Genomic DNA, 17,164 nt, shown 5'->3' on the forward strand with positions numbered 1-17,164 from the left:
GCTGAATGGCAGTAGAGGCGTTGGTGAAAGCTTCTTAAAGCGCTTCCCGATAGCCCTAGACAACAGCGGCAGAAAAGAGAAAGCCTCTTTGAGCCGCCTCAGCGTCGTGCTGTGGCTCTGGGATCGTTCGGCAGGGAATCTGTCGGAAAGTTTTCACATTATAGGGCATTGCAGCGGGTGCAGGAGGAAGAGTCACAGGGCCTTACCGAATCGGTAGAGAATGTTTTGACTCTTGGATTTTTCTCTTGCGACCATTAGGTCCACGAAGTCTCCGACCTTGAATTGCGTCTTCCTGCCGCGCTGCTTCGTCCCGGAGTCAATGAGCTCGGTTGTGGTGTATGTGCGGTAAAAGACAAAGCCCTCATGCAGCGCCGCGAAGCCAATCGCCTCTCTTCGTACAGCTTCCTCATCGTCTTCCTCCTCTTCGTGAGCCTGCAAGGCATCCCTTCGAGCGGCCTCTGTACGGACATACTGGCCATCACGAGTGTTGCATGTTTTTCGACGCCAGGCTGAGCGCTTGGGGCTGTCTTTCCTGCTGTTGCTGCTGAAGCGCGACTGGGAGTTGGATGTCTCGGCCTCCCCTTCTTTCGCGTTGCGGCGCTTCTGAAGGCAAAGGAGGACAAGACATGGGAAAGAGCACTTCGCCAGCCCGTCAAGCAGGCTGGACGCTTGCGGCTTGGTGGCTCTGTTGCCTGCTCCACACCGAGGTAGCGGGATGTGTCTAGGTGGGGGGAGAGCTTGCACCCTGAGCCCCGCAGTGGTGCCAGCAGCTCTGCGGCTAGGCAGTCAAGCAGAGCGACATGCAACTCGCGAGCCAGAAAGGAGAGCCTGCGCGCAATTGGGCGGCATGCAGCCCGTCTTGAAAAAAACGGCGCACACCTGTGGCGGGAGAGACTTCTCTTTGTCAGATTCGACATCAAGAAAACGGGGGCTTCTTCTTTTATGAGGTGCAGAGCCATTAGTCGACGCTGATGAACGACCTCCGCCCCGACCGCAGCCTCGGCCTCTGATCATCCTCGCGAGTGCCTTGCCTTGCAAGGAAGCCCAGTGCTATGAAAATCAATATTTTGCACACTGTGAGCATTCAGTGTGACACCTCCCCCAACGCGATGAACATCAATATTCTGCAAGCTCTGAGCATTCAGTGTGACACCTCCCCCAACGCGATGAACATCAATATTCTGCACACTGTGAGCATTCAGTGTGACACCTCCCCCAACGCGATGAACATCAATATTCTGCAAGCTCTGAGCATTCAGTGTGACACCTCCCCCAACGCGATGAACATCAATATTCTGCAAGCTCTGAGCATTCAGTGTGACACCTCCCCCAACGCTTTGGCGAGTTCCCAAACTGATAAACGCCCCATTCTTTGGCCCCGAACTGTGAAGCTTTACTGTTGAACCGCGGGGAAGACTTGCGTCCTTCTCCGCCGGGCGAGCGGTTCGGAAGGGCGAGATCCGAAGATGGGGTAAATACAGCTCTAGAGGTGTGGTAGAGTCAGTAAAGGAGTGTATCTGAGAAGAGGGGGCGAAGAGAGGGCCCGTTACACACGGGGGGGTCACTGGAGGAGGCGGGACGTGCGGAGGCTAGGGTAAATGCAATACCCTTATCTTGTACTGAGGGCTAGAAGGCATTTCAAAAGCGAACATTGAATATTGAAAGTGTTTTTAGGATAATTCATCAGTGGTTCTCTTTGCTGATTGGGTATGCTTATGGGGATAGGGGGGCCCCCATGGGGCTGGTCGTTGTTACCTGCATGTTTCCTACAGACCTCAGCCGTAGCACTTCACTGTATCTGCGCTGAGAAGAAAAGCTTAGGACGAAGTGCACATGGCATCAACTGGGTGCTTCGTATTTTGCTGGCGGGGCCGAGGCCTTCCACAGAGAGCACCAAAATGCGTCGGTTCAGCCGCGGGTACCACCCGATTCAATTAAATCCAACTAACTAGCAGTGCCCTACAAAAACCGAGTTTCCCCTCTACCTCTCTCTTCCGTGTCTTTGTCTGTCTATTATGGCTGTTGACTGTAATGTGCAAGCTCGCTCTCATGCACAGCAGTGGCGACTTTGGTAGAAGACAGCGTACTACGACCAAGGACTCCGAGTTAGGGGCATAATGGGGGCTTTCTCTACCTCTTTTCACATCTACCTTTTTTCAAACCCTTTTTAGAACAACCATTGGCATTTCTCTTTCCTCCCATCTCTTTCCCGCACCCTGCTTAACTTGGGCTACGAACTTCTAGATGCTAGAGGAATCACGTTGCAATAGATGGCCTGTAGCAGTAAGCGCGGATTAAACCGAAAAGCTCCAAGTAATTTTTGCCTTTCGCACATTTCTTCGAGTTTGAATACATGCGGGCACGTCGCCAACATCAACTCATTCAGTCTGAACGCGCTTCTCACCGGGAGAAAGGGAAGAACGGGTTGCGGGGCAATACACAGCAAACGAAATTATGAGAATGCGCTCCATCCCGCTTTCTATAGCTCCTATGCGAATTTCGCAATCCATCCATGCGACAATTATAAAGCATGAATGGTCTCCAACTCTTACTAGGTTCCCCTCTGGGAGGAATTTTGCATTCCCTGTCGATGTTTACCGGTAGGGGCGCTAAAGGAATCCACCGTTCGCGGCCAGACCTCAACACAACGTGCTTTGGAAGCCTCCATAACAGTGTGCCCCACGCAAACCCGTTTGTACAATAGTACACCTCGATATGCCCGTGTCCCCCGAACCCTGTTGAGCCCTCTATTGCTGTCGTTCACTTTCTTCGCCGCCGCACCTCTCAAAGTGGCGGAGGCTTCGTGCCAGTAATAGACACGAACCATCACCGAAGGGTGAAAATGCTCAAAGCATTCGCCCCTCTGCATTTACGACACTACTGTTTTAGCGCTACCCATTACTTGAACAAGTGCACCATTAAAGGAGCCAAAGTCAACGGAGGCAACATGGTGGTATTCAGCAATACTGCGAACTGACTACTCTACTTAAGAGCATATATTTACAGCAGCATCTGCTTGATAAATGTTCCAGGACAATAGGTAGTTTGGCGCGCAAATCCAAGTTGCCCTTCTTTTTGAACGAAAAAGCAGTTATCCCTGCGCTGTGGTTGAAACCGTGCGGCCTCGGTGGGCAGGTGACTTCCATGTGGGTTTCAGAACAGACCGCTAGGCGTGGAATAGCTTGGCGCCAATGTTTGGGTAAGTGGAGGCTGATACGAGCAGGGCAGGCTGCTTACATGAGCAACCTCTGGAATTCGTCGTAAAAGACCAGGACCAGAGCAGCCCCAGCACCCCTGAGAACGTTAGCCCAGGCCCCCTTGAAGAAGCCGCGTGAGCCTTCCTGTTGGGCGATTTTGCGCCAGCAATCCAGAGTGCCAGTGTACTGCAGTTCTTCCGCGGATTTGCGACCAGCCATCATCATCATTCGCCTCCTCACGGTGTCGAAGGGGTAAGACACAACGCCTGCTGCTGCAGTTACGCTCTGTGCCACCACCCACTTGAAAAATAGATTCGGTTTGCCATCCCCGAAAAGCATAGCCTTGGCAGTGTCAAATAAGCCGAAATACGCACCACGATATACAATAATACCCTGAACAGAGACGCCGAATCCCTGGTAGAGCGAGAAGAAGCCGGTGCGAGCACATATCTTCTTGAGGCAGTCGCCCATCCCAGTAAACTCTCGCGCATTTCCTTTTCCTACGTCAGAAGCCAGACGGGTCCTAGCGAAGTCTAGAGGATACACCACAGTAAGGGAGGCAGCCCCCGCAAGGCCTCCCGAGGCAACGTTGGTCAGGAAGAATTTGCCGAACTCTTTATTCTGGTCGTACTTCGGGAACATCCTCCTAAAAGTGTCCTTGAAAGTGAAGTTGAAAGCTTGGGTTGGGAAGTACCGGATGACATTGGCAAGGTTGCCCCTCCATAGGGAGACCATGCCCTGCTCTCTGGATACCCGGAGAAAGCAGTTAGTGATGCCGGTATAGCGCGGCATGCGCCCCTCCTTGATGTCAGGGATAGAGTCTTGGGTTTGAATCAACATCTTGACTCGCTCAATGGGGGCGACAATGGTCTTAGACACACCCGCCGAGACACCCCCCGCCATGAAGTTCTTCGCGGCGTCCATGAGGGCATTGTCCTGCCCCTTCTTCTCCTTAGTCGCCATTTTGTTCAAGATTTGAGCTGCAAGAAAGAAGTGAACCTCCTCTGAAATTGAGCGCGCAGAAGTTTTTACGTCGTTGGTGATGCCGTGCTGTGGGGAGGCGGCCGAAGGGAACACTCGCTTCGTTCAGGGATGGGGTGAAGAAATATGGAACAAGGCCCACAAAGAGCAAACCCTAGCCACGAAGAACTAGCCCTAGACTCTAATCCTCTGCAGAAGAGAGAGAACCAGTCAGAGGAGGCTGCACCGAGAAGGGCGCATGGCAGATCGTTGCCCCTTTCCCCACCTGCTGATAGGGCTAGGGGCTTTGCCGGATGATTTCTGTGCAGGCCTTCCGAGCGCAGTCTGTTTTTCCCCGTCTCTCATTCACTGTTTCATACCGCCAGCGGAATTACGATATTCCACCGTCGCCTTTCTTTTTTATCTGTTCGTTGCGGCCTCTAGTAAGCCGCGCCCTCTTTGCCTGCTGTATTTCTATCTCTAGGGCCTGGCCAGAATGTGGCTTTTTTCGGCTTGGAAAAGCGGCGCTGTGCCTGCTGCACTTCTTTCTCAAGACTTCTTTAGCCTCGGCGCAAAGGATGTCGAAGGGAACTATAGACAAATGGCAGAGTTCAAGGGGCAGGTAATGTTGATCACAAACTCGGCAACCAAATGTGGCTTTACGCAGCAACACCTTAAAGAGTTCCGGGAACTCAAAGAAAAGTATGGACCCCAGGGTTTCGAGGTACGCTTTCGCGAAATCCCAGTTGTTCAAATTGTAGGCTCACTTAAGCGCCCATTGAGCGGGCAAAGAAAAGGTTCAAATTCTTTGTCTTGTGACACATGCGTATGTTTTTCATGGCGCTTTAGTAACGGCAAGGGCTGCGGTTGTGTGCCTCAAATCAGTGGTGTGCAGGGAGCTTCTGCAGAGCCCATGTACACCAGTGGGCGCTTGCTGGCTCCTCCATAATCCTGGCTATTCCGCTTCTAGGCATTGACTGCATCTAACAGAGTCGACAGTTGGAAAGAAGCTTGCCTTTTGCATTGCCGCATTGTCTGTGCTTGTTGGGCGGATGTTCGTATGGCAGGTTCTGGCCCTTCCGACGACTCAGTTCAAAGAACAAGAAGAGAGAGATCCCGCGCTAATGTGTCAGGCTTACAAGAAATTCGATATCAACTTCCCATTATTTGAACTTACAGAAGTCAACGGACCGAATGCAAACCCTATATTTCAGTACTGCAAGCTACACTCTGAAGAAGTACGGCTGCAATATACGAGTTGACATTAGGATGATCATTGGTTTTAGGGTCAAGAGAGAGAACCATAATGTAATCCGTGTACGTGCGCCGTGCATGAAACTCGGGGGTTCAGTTTCTTGCACTGTGTTACCGGTGCGTGATGATTTGACTGCAGATGTACAGCAAGGGGGAGCTGAAGCCAGTGGGTTGGAACTTTGGCAAGTTTCTGCTGGACAGGGAAGGCCGCGTGTTCAAGTATTACAGTCCCCGCATTCCGCCATCCGCTCTGTCTGCAGACATAGAAAAGCTTTTAAAAGGGGAGCTCAGGGGGAAAAAACGAAATGAAGCCGGAATATTAGAGTGAGATCCTTCAATAAAACCGCCAGAAAATGTGTTCCACAGGTTGACATCGGAAAAGCAACGATACCTCATCTTGCCACTCTAGCCGTGTGGCATTTGTTGCCATTGTAACAGTTTTTTGTTGTTATAGTGAGTTCTACCTTCTGCTGCAGCTGTGGCACGTGATCCGCTGTAGAGTGTATACACCGGAGGACCTTACGTACCATTTTCTCGCGCGATGAGCGCATTATTTTCGAAGAGCGTGTTCTCTCTATGCTCTTCCGCCGCCTTGCAGCGCAGAAAGAGTTCGGTGTAGCGGCTTTCAGATCGAACCCGAGTTTGTGCTCTTTTTTGAGTGCGAATAAGTGTACCACTCGTGCAAGCTTCATCGGCACACCACTGGAAGAAAACATTTTGCGAACGCCATTCCATCTCCCACCATCAAATCTTTTCGCAGTTGCAAATGTAATGCTTTAACATGCTGCACATCAAAACATTGCTGATGCAATGCCAGCCGCTCCATTGAAGGGCGCGGTGGCTGCTGCAGCAGGAACACTAGCAACTACTGTGACGACAAAGGCAACACTTTCAGGCTTCCCTCCAAATCTCTTCTGTTGCTTGTGCACTAAGAGTCGGCTGTGCCCCAGCGAGTAGCGCAAGGACCTCGACCGAATCGAAGAGCTGGCCTCCCCATTCATCATCTTTAGCCGTGTCTTCCCGCGCCTCCGAAGCAGAGAGGGACTGGTGATAGGGTGAATCCTTTCGCAGAACCAAATCTGTGTAAAGACAAGAAAGGGTCAAAGTGCGCGTGTGTGTGACGAGACCCCTACGTGTACGCACGCGGTTACATTGATGTAGGCAGGATATATATCCGCATGCATGTGAGCACGTATGTACATATAGACCAGAGGCGTCTGCGTTGAGGCGCGAAGACCACAGGGGGAATAAAGAAAAGGGCACGTATTTTCGAAGGTAGAAATGTTACCCAGTGTACCGCAGGGGCCGTGGCCTAAATGACACCAACACGAAGACTGGCTTGAAAGGAATTAAAATTCCTCATAAAGCACGCGCAAAATCATGCATGCTGCCTTCAATATCGGCCAGTACACGAAAAAGGGAGGACGAATGCGCATATATGGAAGTCAGCACGCCTAGCCCCCAAGTGCTCACCTAGGATGCCTTGGGCTCGCAGAAACAATGCCACTTTCTTTCGTCTCTCCTGTTGATTCAAGCATTTTAAAGTAGCTCCGGCTGCAACTCGAGCCTTTACTGGTGGGTTACTTCCAGGGGCAGTTTTAGCAGCTGCGAGGGCAACTCCTGCAGCCCGACACGCTAAAGACACCAGCTCTGTGCGCTCGCTTAAATCCTTCAGTTGCTGTCGGAGGAGGCGATTATTGAACAAAAGGATCCACCTGAGGCATACACATCGTAGGGTGCTTGCTTCCATATGAATGCAACTACCTGCATTTCTGCTGGATTTCTAGTTCTATTGGCATAGTTCTGTGCGAGTATATAAGGCACTAATAGCTACGCACACCAATGTAGAGGTTGACAGAAACATTGGGAGTCACTTAGATATAGTCACGTGCGGGTAGCTCTAACGACAAGAATCCAGATGTGCATATACATGCATAGGACTCTGACAAAAAATGGATTTCCGTATACAGCGCATGAGGAGTCCTGTGACACGGCCGTACATATGTAGTACATTGGCAGAGGCGTACAGATATTACGGGATACTGGCAGTCGCCCACATATATGCGATGGTATACTGATATAGCTTTGTACTTCAACACTTATATGCATCCTGGAGTCTATGCAGCGGTACATGATGTGTTGCCCTGAATCTGTGTATTCCGCTCCACTCTCCTGCGCATCTTCCGCATAAAAGGACATATGAGCTACACTTTGGGCTCAACGTACTTGTTGGAAACTAAATTGGTAAAGAGTTTGGCCTTAATGCACTGCTGTAGAACCCAGTGAGCTGAAAGCCCCCCGCAGTTGATGGTTGCAGCAGCCGTAGTCGTGGAGATGCCCCGCTTGAAACCACCCAGCCTGGCTGTCTCTGCACTAAGGAGTGAGACGCTTTCAGACTTATGTTTTGCAACTAAAATCCCCCAGGCGGTAAAAAGGAGCTGCAGTACCTGCGTAGACTCCTCCTGCCTCTTTCCCTTGCCGAGGAAGAAGGCGTCGGAGGACCAAGAGGGAACAGACGGGGGTTTGTAAAGACAGCTCGAAGTAAAACAGATAGCCAGCAGCATTAGCAAAGATGCAGTATAACGGGTGTAACAGCTGTGCAGGCGCAACACAATGTTGCCCTCAGGAGATAGCACCAGTAGGCCCTAAGACACAAATGAAGCATCATATTGAAAAAAAAAACTGTTGTGCTCGCTGTCGACATTGAGATCAATACAAATAAGAAAAATAGAGCTACAAAAGGGTGAAGAAGAGCAGATAATGGAGATACGGTATAAGTTAACAGCATGGTGATATGTGGTTGAGAAGGGGAAATGACTCCAGGTAGCTAGGCAGCACGAGGAACACAAGAGGACTAGTCAATAATACAAGTAGAGCAGAGACAGATTGGCAGAGAAATTAAGCGCAAGTTACACGAAGCGAATCAATTCTTATTCAAGAGAAAACAAGAAACAGCAGAGGAAAGATGTGCGTTGAGGGCCATGCGGAAGTGTACACGCCAGCGGCGATCCAGAAAAGACGCGCGGACAGAAGAAACGAGAAAACCCCGAGGACACGGACTGTAGCGTAAGAGGCTGAAAGATACAGAAGCTGAGGCGGGATATTACAGACCTGTATGATCTGCCCCAAGAGAATTAGGGAGGCCTCCATCTCGGCTTGAGCCATCTCCTCGTGCACCGCAGCCACAACGCCTCTATGTCTCGATCTTTCTCCTTCACTCCCCTTTGCTCCAACGCTCTCTCCCCGCTCTGTTCCACCCTCGCTAATCTCTTCTCTCCGCCAGTGTTGCACACCAGTTATGTCGAGCGATACTAAGGGCGCACCTCGGGCCGGTAAGCTCGGGAGAACCACCTGCTGCATTTGCTGTAAACAAAACACAAGCCCTCGCCCCGCAGGCATTAAATCACGTAGCCTAATTCTGTACACCTGCATCCTACAGTGCATATCGTACGCTCCTACCCGTTTAAAATAGTCGCTGGTTTCCGCTTCTGCAAAGGCAGCGAGGATATCGACCTCCTGAACACCTAATACAGGGGCTGATCGGGGAGTAGCTCCTTCAAGCACTTCCCGCGTGAGCTGCTGCTCTTGGTGCTGAAGCTGCTTCGACGGGGTTATGACGACAAAGCAGCTACAACCATATCGCCTCAGCATGAGCTGCACTGGGAGAGCCAAAGGGGCACTCCAGCTGCTGATTTCTACGCAGACGGGGTACTGTTTCCTCCAGATTCCTGCGAGCTCCTTCTCCGAGGTTTCTCCTAGAGGCCCCTCTATATGGCTCGCGCCAGATGAGGACGCCACAGGGCCGGGTGCACCAGCAGGCATTTCAAGCTGCTTCAGTGCCAACAACAAATCGATGCTACTAGGAGGAGGCAGCTCCTCTTCCCCCAGCCTCTCGCCGACAGCGGAGGGGCGGCCTTCAAGCAGGAGGAAATCCGGGGTGGAGTCTGCACTCAGCAACCAACGAATTCAGTAAAAGAGCGAACCGCGATAAAGTGGGGTAATGAAAAGGCCAAATGCAAGCAGATCAAGCAACTGCCAGTAGTACATGGGGATAGATGCTAATGGCTTGAAGAAAACAGAAAGGGCTATTTAATTGGTGAGCTCAAAGCAAGGACAAATCTCCGAATAGGCTGGATGGAGCAAGACCCTCAGATAAAAAGGAGTCAATGTTTGTGTACATGCAGAGCGCGAAGGCAGTAAACCACAGAAGAGCCAAAAAAGAACAGAAAGCTTGAGATAGAGGGTGGGGACAGCGGGCTTTGGAGGCATGCGGGGAGGAGCGAGCACAGGAAGAAAGAGACACACTGCACAGTTCAGGCTGCAGCAGCAAAGGTCAGAGAAGTCCTTGCAATACAACGAAAAGCGAAAATGCATGACGAGCTCAAAACACACTCAAGGAGGCTTTGACTCCTAAACGTAGACCGTGCACCGAAAACATTACTCGTACGCACGTGGGAAAAGGAAAGGAAGTTGGTGGCGCAGCTCCCCGACAATTGCTAAAAGGCGGTCATCCGCAAAACGACTCATCTGTACCCGGTAAGGCGCTGAATAAGAAAAAGCGACACCCGCACACCCGCACCTCGACAATGCTTTATCCACCACAAAGCCACACCAGTGGCTCTTCGTTCGACGACAAAAGACCCCTCGGGTTCGACGATGGAAACACAGGTTCAATTAGAAGAGGCCATTGTTACACATGCAGATTCAATATTGGATCTTATCTAACTATGCAACGCGACTACAGCGGTACGCATATGCGCGAATCCTTGAGAACGACGTTCAGGCAAAACGAATCGGTGTAGCACGCACTGTCTGCAGGAGGCCCACCTCCCCTGTTGCCAACCAAAGGAAGACTGACCCCCTTCACTACAGTTTCGCTTTATGTACCTCGGTCGCCAGAAACAGCAGCAGTAGCAGCACAAGACGCTGCAAATGAGAGAGCTATTTGTATTTCATTTGCTTACCCAGAGGCCTCAAGAGTGTCAGCCAGCAGGAAGGCCTCGCGTTGTACTCCGCCTTCCGCAGCCCCTGCAGCATTTCTTCTCTCCACGCAACTGCAGCAGGAGATGGCACTGATGCTGACGGCACCTGCTGAGACTGCTGCTGCGGCCGTTGCTGATTCCAGCACTGGCGTGCACGTGCCGTGAAATTTGTGAAAAAAGAAGCCATGTCCTGAGCTTCTGGCTGCGGCTGCTGCTGCTGCTGCTGCTGCTGGCAGTCCTCCGGATAAAGGCATAACCACATAGACTCGCCTTCCTTAGGCTGGGGAAGACACGCACAGCCACAGAGGGCATATAACGTCGTACAAGGCGCATACTGGTGTCTTGCTGTACTCTAAAGACCTCGGGAGGATACGTACAACACATGGGGGCAGGGAACGTCGGAGAGCAGGAAGCACGAAAGAGGGAGACGCAACGAATTCGTGCAGAATCGCCTACTGCTGCATTTGCTCATGCAGCTAGCTGAGGTTGGTTCTGCTGCTAGTGTTGCATGATCATTCATTTTTTCTGGTTCTCCAGAACTTCACAGGAAATACGCAACACGCTACCAAATCAGATACGTACGTAATCGAGCACGGACGTGCTCACAGATGACTCGCCGTTATCCCCTTCACCTGCACAAACCAACAGAAGCCCAGGTGTGTATACATGTAATACTTTGCAAGCTGAATGCTCGTTCCCACGAACGATAGCCCCTTAGATACAACTTTAAGCTAGCCGTTAAACCCAGAGGCTTGATGCATGAGGTTCAATTCCTAACCGTCAACAGAAAAGAAGTCGCGAATGGAGACCTTAGTGGGCAACTGTTCGTCATTGGCACTTGGGCCTGCTCAGCAACAATTTGCGAGCCACCCACAACACACGCATACACATACGCGCGCAAACGTGCGCACTTGTGCATTTTTGCCTTAAGATTCACTCACTGAGCTCCATACCGTGCAGCCCATATTATCTTTGGGCCACAATAGTAAAACCCAGCCACTGAGAATTGCTGTAAAGGCAGAGTGCTCAGAAACAAAAAGGATCCTGTCATCGAAGCCGAATAACGTCTAGCTGAGTGAACCCACAAACCATCCGACTTCTAATCTTAAACATGCACTGAGCCTACACCAGGAGTGGCTCTAAAATGAGTTGCTCTCCGCTCACTTCGCTTTCTCTTTTTGTCATTGAATCCTGAGGAACAACACATCACCAAAAGCGGGAGGAAAATCAGGCTGAGACACACCACAGAGACGCACCGCAGCAAAACGACAGTGCCAGCCACGGTCGCACAAAGCACCTCACCTGTATCATCCGCATCTTCTAACGAGGCTTGCGCACGTTGCAACAATGCATCGATGCCTGCTTGAGAGGTCAAAAGGCAAAGGGCTCTGCTGCAGCCCCCGTGATGCAGCCATTTCTCCTCCCTGTGAGACTGCAGGCGCGTATACACTTCGCGAAACCTGATTCTGTCGGCCAACACACCCTGCACTCTCTCCCTGAGAACACGCAGCGGCGATCTCACATGTTCCTGGGGAAAAGCAGATGTATTCGCGAAATTTTCTTCGCTGCATTTCATTAAGATCTGCTGCTACAGCTAGCGCTTCGAAGAACGATCTCGCAGCGCCGCAGCATTAGGCGATGCAATCTGCAACAAAACCGATAACAGCTTCCAGAAACGGCTGCAGCAGCAGCATGAGCGACCGAAGTACGGGAAATTCTGGAGGCTTGCCTGCTGCCTCTTCTAGTAGAATTGGTAAAGCCGTGGGCTTCCCAGTCTCTCACGAAGTCGCTGTCTGGCACTAGTCGGTCCTCAAAGCGAATTGGCCTAAAACAAAAAGCCCCAAAGTCTATAGTCTTGTGTGGAACTGCTCATGCAGTAGGCTGCAGGGGTGAATAGTAGCGGGCATAGGAAGTAAATAAGCAAAGGCATTGGAGGTGCGAGTCATGGTCGGTTGAATTCCATGGGTCAGTACAGCGCGTGCAGGGGCAAACCCGGAGAATCCGTATTAGATGGGTTGAAGTCACCGGGTCTGGAGCTTACAGGAGGTTATTGGAACTGATGAACTCGTCGGCTAATTGTTCCTTCTCCAAGGACAGCTGCCACAGTTCGTGAGAGCTGAGAGCCTTAAACTTCCTGAAGTGAGCCACAGCGGGCAAAATCGACAGAATACTTGACGCCAAGAGAAGATCACGAGAGACCGCTTTGGTCCTGGAGTTGCAGCGCTTTCTATGTGCTGCTTCCGCGTGTGTATGAATGCATGTATGGGTAGCCGTGTATGCATGGGCACGTGTATGCGCAGGTGTATGTCTGTGTGTGTGTCCCTTTCCATACGTCAACAAGGTGCATACTATACTGGGAAATATTGCTGGAGATTAGAGAACATGTCAAGGTTTATTTGTAGGCTGATGCACACATAAATGCAACTACATGCAACAGATGCCCGCTAATGTGCACGACTAGATGCGAGAAGACAGAAAAGCAAGGTCGTGCGCGTAGGAGTCATACAGCACAAAAGTATTCATTCCAGAAAAGGTCCTAAGTCTACATATCTGCACCCCCTACAAGCACAGGCGCATTAAGAAAAAAATGAGTTATTTATGTAATCTATCAAGGGTACAAGGCATATCCCTTCAAAGCCAAAGCATTCATCGTGCGTTTGTGCGGAACTTACTGGAGGGAGACCTCGAGGTGCTCGGCCTGGAGCTGCGTGAAGAATTCTGCACATTTTCTGCATTCCGCCACAAATTCCTGCAACAAACACAAGCAGTAGTGCCCAATCCCCTTTACTCTTTGAGCTTGCCGCAGCAAAATAATGACCAAAAACTACCAAGTCCAAGGAATTTGTAGAAAGGAGCGTGCGCGTGCAGGAAAATATCCCAGGATAGCGGGAACAAGCTACACGATCTCCGAGCGTGGCAACGTGAACCAGTCAGAGACAAAGGGGCATAAGCAGATAGAGCCGAGACACACTGCTCTAGGGAAAGGAAGAATACAAAGCAGCACCGAAGGCCCACATCGGGAAGCCATTCCCTAGGAATGGTAGCCATGTCTTGTGTAAATCCATCCACAGCGCTTGAAAGCGCCCTTAGCAATGGGGATCGGATCCCACGAAAGCCGAGGCCCAGCAAATACACTTCGCTGTTGCCTGAACGGCTCATTTGTGGCTTTACCACGGCGACCTGCAGACAGCAACACCACACAAGCCAGCAAAGGCGAAAGCAAGTATGTGCGAGGCACCAACATTAGCTCAAAAGAGCTTTGCTAAGGCTGCAGAGGCACAAAGAAAAGTTCGAGATAGCACATAGAGGATTTCTTATGCCGCAGCTTAAGCCTGTGGCGTTTCTGCGATGCCTGTCGAATACGAACAGTGTGTGATTGTTGCAACACGTGAAGCCTTTTCTTCACACATGCATCGCGCACCGTACACTAGTGCCCCTATGCATATCTACAGATGCAGAAACACCGTCCAGAGACGTCCAAGACGGATGCCTCTAGGGGTGACCTAGTGCGTCGATACACTTGGGGTAAACGCATACGCCTAGTGCACATGCCCCCCGTGGTGTCTGCTACCTACGAAATCGCAGGAGCTGCTGCCCAAACACGGAGAGACCCCGTTTTACCTGCGTGAAGCACATGCTGAGTATGGCAAGGAGGGAGACGGAGTGGTGCGAGTGAAGGGCGTATGCCTTAAGGACGGCTGAGCCTTGGATCTGCAGCAGTCCGAGGATTGCCACCAATTCCGCGTATATGAGGGGAGCTACCAGCTCTTCCTGCCGCGCAGGGTCGTGCTGTACGTCGAAGGAGCCATCCGCCGTCACCAAGTCGGCCTGCATCTCCAACTCACAAGGTAACAAGCCGCAGTGGGTAAAGCCCATGCGCCCTCGAGCGTAGACAATGGCTCCTCGATACCAGCGTGCAAATTGAGCTGCTAGGCAATGAAAGCCACAGGCATTTTGGTGTATTATACATCGAAACGCACTGCTTAGCCCCTTACACTGTAGCCACTAAATTTTCAAGTCTGGAACTCTCCACCATGAGCCCCCCTAAATGTGCATATCTCACCAGCCCGAACGGTGGGACCCCATTCTGCGTTTGTCGGGTGAGCTGTTTCCAGAGAAATTCTATGCTCTCTTTGCTCCTGAGATCTCCGCTTCCATCAGGACTGGTGATCCAGCGCCTCTCTGTGTGCCTGTAGAGGCCGTCGTCATCCAGAGCCTCCAGCGGGTTGCAGCCCTCAAAGTATGGATTCAGGGAAGCAGCACGCCAGGAGAAAAGCACGCCTTCTGGAGCGCATGCAGACACACACATACACACACACGTGAGGCAGTGGAAGAAAGAAGGCCACACGGGCAGAGAGCCCGAAGGAAGCTCGGCAGTGGAAGCAGCAGATCACGGCAAAAACAAAGGACAGATGCGTAGAAGCCCGCACACGGCGGGGCAGGATGCGGCCTCTACGACGGCACCACCCCCATGCTCCGAAAAAAGCATATGCGCATGCTACAGCAGAAGCACCAGAAGCAGGACTGGCTCCTTCAGCATCCCTCTGTGATAGCCACTCCGTGACGCTAGCGCTGTTTTTTTCGCACTGGCTTCAGTCTTGATGAAATGGTTAGTGGCGGCGACAAAGCCCCCCGGGCATTCACAGAGGTGAATGCTCTTGAGCACACGGGGTTGCTTCGGCTCCAGTTGTTGCAAGTGCTTCAGTCTGCGCTTAAGGATCGGCGTCTTAGTCAACACCTCGTACAGCTTCGTCCAGGAGTTAATCAAGAGTTCGGGACAGTGTCCATCCTTGTCTAAGACCTGTGCAACGTGTGTGCGAGTGGGGTCTGCCGAAAAGAGCCATGTGGTGGCGGCAGAGGAGAGGGAAAGTGGCAAGAAGATACGCCGATTCGCACGAGCACAAGAAGCAGGAGCCCTTCCGCGCAGGACCCGAACACGCGTGGATGCACGTGCGGCGCGCGTGCCGGGCAGTAGGAGCATGATGGCCTTACTTTTTGCTTGATTGTCGGAATCACCTTCTTGAAGACGTCTGTCTTGGCTGTGTGCCTTTTCCACTCGTCTATGGGGATATCCGACAGCGCCTCGCGACTCCGCTCCAGCCGTCTACTGACTTCGCCCAGCTCGGGGGTCTCGTATGCGGGGGTGCTGGAAAGGGCACACACAGGAGAAGCTCTGCACGTTGAGACTACGAACATGGAAGCGCAGCCACTTGCTGTTGCTGTGACTTGCAAGCGAGCCATACTGCTGGGCTCGCTGCTGGGTGGGTGCTCATCGGGTGTGCCTGCTGCAAGGCTGCTGCTCGAGAACACGTACTTGCCGACTAGCTGCACAGCATCGCAGATGCACTTGAGCCGCTTGCTGCGGCAGTGGCTGCAAGGAGGGTCGCTCCCAGGAATGAGGGGCCCCTCGAGCTGCAAATTCTGGAGGGAAGTACTAAATACATAGTGCTTCTCGATTTGGATGTCAGGAGGGCGCCTCCTGGGGTCCCTGGAGGCGTATTCCCCAATGGAGGCATCCATAGGCACCTTTTGGCCAGAATGAGTATCTCCAAGAGTGGAGTGGTTCAATTTGGTGAAGAGTGGAGGGTTACATGAGCTGAGGAGCTAGAGAGTCTCGGAGGTCAGTCCCCCACCGGCCTTGCGGCTTTGCATGGGTGCTCCGGATACTCGCATACATACATATATATAGACTGCAAATGGTGGAATGATGTGTCGGCTTCAAAGGCCAGGATTTCCAGGGTAGGGCTCTGAGTTTTCGGTGACGCAATGCCCTAGTCGTGTAAGACGCGCGGCGTTTTTGCTCGATGGATAGGGGAACGACTCGAGCTTGCACATACCGCTGCGCGCTGAGGGAGTAGGAATCAGAGTCATGGATTAGTGCTGGACGTAAGGTTCCAATGCACGGGCAAAGCCTTAAAGTAGAAGCTGGCAAGACAGGCGATTGAGGGGTCACGGGGCTGTGGCAGTCTCCACAATCATGGACACACTGCCTACCAGATCAGTGCGTTAAATATCCTTAAGATGCGTTTTAAGGAGATTTCGTTATTGTGGACTGGAATGGTGGTAGAGTTCCTTGGATATTGACTATGCGAAACGCTGGAGGTACCCAAATCGAGGGACGCTGTGAGCTGACGAACTCCTCTAGCGATGAGCAATGTTTTAAAGGAGGAAAAAAACTTGACTTAGAACCTTGATCGCTAAGCCAGTAATCACAGCCGTACCACTATGCGTGTGAGTAGGACCATCGCATCTCTTCGGCGGCTCAATTCATGGCATAAAATGGTGCAAGCAAAGTTCTCGGCGTGGAAACCAGTCTCATTTAGGAGTACTAGCATACACTCAAAGGACCCCTTTGGTTGGCGTAAGATAGTATTTGTACACCTGAAAGCAGGTTCATTATAGTTGCAGAGCTATTGTCCCCGCGTTAAAACTACACTGGAGAAAGTGTAGGCGGTCCAGTGAGTGCTATGGTATGTATTGCCCAATAAAACAATGTTATCGCCATGCGGTGCTCGCTAGTGCTCCCTTAACAGTATTATTTCATGCATGCTGTGCACATAGTAGCCATTCTCTTGCAAGACTGGTTTATCTATTCGTTTTAGCCTCCCTGTAGTTGGCTCTGCTAGGCTTAGGCACTTTCTACTACACTAGCTATATTTCACAAAGAATTAATAAAGAGCTAAATGTTCAATAATGATCTTCATATATATATGTATATTTGTTGCAGAGTAGATTTATATCAATAGAATGGGGGTCAGTGTTGTTGCTTGC

General features: G+C 51.4%; 3 protein-coding genes across 3 annotated transcripts; 1 reads left to right on the forward strand and 2 right to left on the reverse strand.

Annotated features, from left to right (window-relative positions):
• Positions 1 to 3,233: 3,233 nt before the first annotated feature.
• LOC34623922 (ADP,ATP carrier protein) lies at positions 3,234 to 4,160 on the reverse strand. Its single transcript, XM_022737025.1, has one exon. The coding sequence runs from the start codon at positions 4,158 to 4,160 to the stop codon at positions 3,234 to 3,236; it is 927 nt and encodes a 308-aa protein (XP_022588810.1).
• A 493-nt stretch (positions 4,161 to 4,653) lies between these two features.
• Positions 4,654 to 5,739, forward strand: LOC34623923 (glutathione peroxidase homolog BsaA). Its single transcript, XM_026334381.1, has 3 exons — positions 4,654 to 4,881; positions 5,225 to 5,395; positions 5,551 to 5,739. Exons 1-3 carry the CDS (start codon positions 4,654 to 4,656, stop codon positions 5,737 to 5,739), a joined length of 588 nt encoding a protein of 195 aa, XP_026190166.1.
• A 563-nt stretch (positions 5,740 to 6,302) lies between these two features.
• Positions 6,303 to 15,913, reverse strand: LOC34623924. The gene is made up of 18 exons (XM_026334369.1): positions 15,708 to 15,913; positions 15,386 to 15,539; positions 14,981 to 15,194; positions 14,457 to 14,677; positions 14,015 to 14,221; positions 13,409 to 13,573; positions 13,066 to 13,142; positions 12,435 to 12,527; positions 12,123 to 12,218; positions 11,696 to 11,889; positions 11,000 to 11,025; positions 10,376 to 10,673; positions 9,863 to 9,955; positions 8,871 to 9,355; positions 8,523 to 8,774; positions 7,638 to 8,056; positions 6,885 to 7,126; positions 6,303 to 6,490 (listed from the first exon to the last, which is right to left on the reverse strand). Exons 1-18 carry the CDS (start codon positions 15,911 to 15,913, stop codon positions 6,303 to 6,305), a joined length of 3,630 nt encoding a protein of 1,209 aa, XP_026190154.1.
• Between the last annotated feature and the right edge of the window lie 1,251 nt (positions 15,914 to 17,164).

Source organism: Cyclospora cayetanensis, unplaced genomic scaffold (assembly GCF_002999335.1).
Source record: "Cyclospora cayetanensis isolate NF1_C8 unplaced genomic scaffold, CcayRef3 CcayRef3_contig_40, whole genome shotgun sequence".
In the NCBI taxonomy this organism is placed as follows: Eukaryota; Apicomplexa; class Conoidasida; order Eucoccidiorida; family Eimeriidae; genus Cyclospora; species Cyclospora cayetanensis.

Bases quoted from the DNA above. Each gene is read 5' to 3' on its own strand.
- LOC34623922 (XM_022737025.1), bottom strand. From the start codon at position 4,160: ATGGCGACTAAGGAGAAGAAGGGGCAGGACAATGCCCTCATGGACGCC.
- LOC34623923 (XM_026334381.1), top strand. From the start codon at position 4,654: ATGTGGCTTTTTTCGGCTTGGAAAAGCGGCGCTGTGCCTGCTGCACTT. The intron at 4,882-5,224 runs GTACGCTTTCGC...TTCGTATGGCAG, and splicing joins ATGGACCCCAGGGTTTCGAG to GTTCTGGCCCTTCCGACGAC. The intron at 5,396-5,550 runs GTACGGCTGCAA...ATTTGACTGCAG, and splicing joins GCAAGCTACACTCTGAAGAA to ATGTACAGCAAGGGGGAGCT.
- LOC34623924 (XM_026334369.1), bottom strand. From the start codon at position 15,913: ATGGATGCCTCCATTGGGGAATACGCCTCCAGGGACCCCAGGAGGCGC. The intron at 15,540-15,707 runs GTACGTGTTCTC...TGCCCTTTCCAG, and splicing joins GCTGTGCAGCTAGTCGGCAA to CACCCCCGCATACGAGACCC. The intron at 8,775-8,870 runs GTAGGAGCGTAC...TTTTGTTTACAG, and splicing joins CCAGCGACTATTTTAAACGG to CAAATGCAGCAGGTGGTTCT.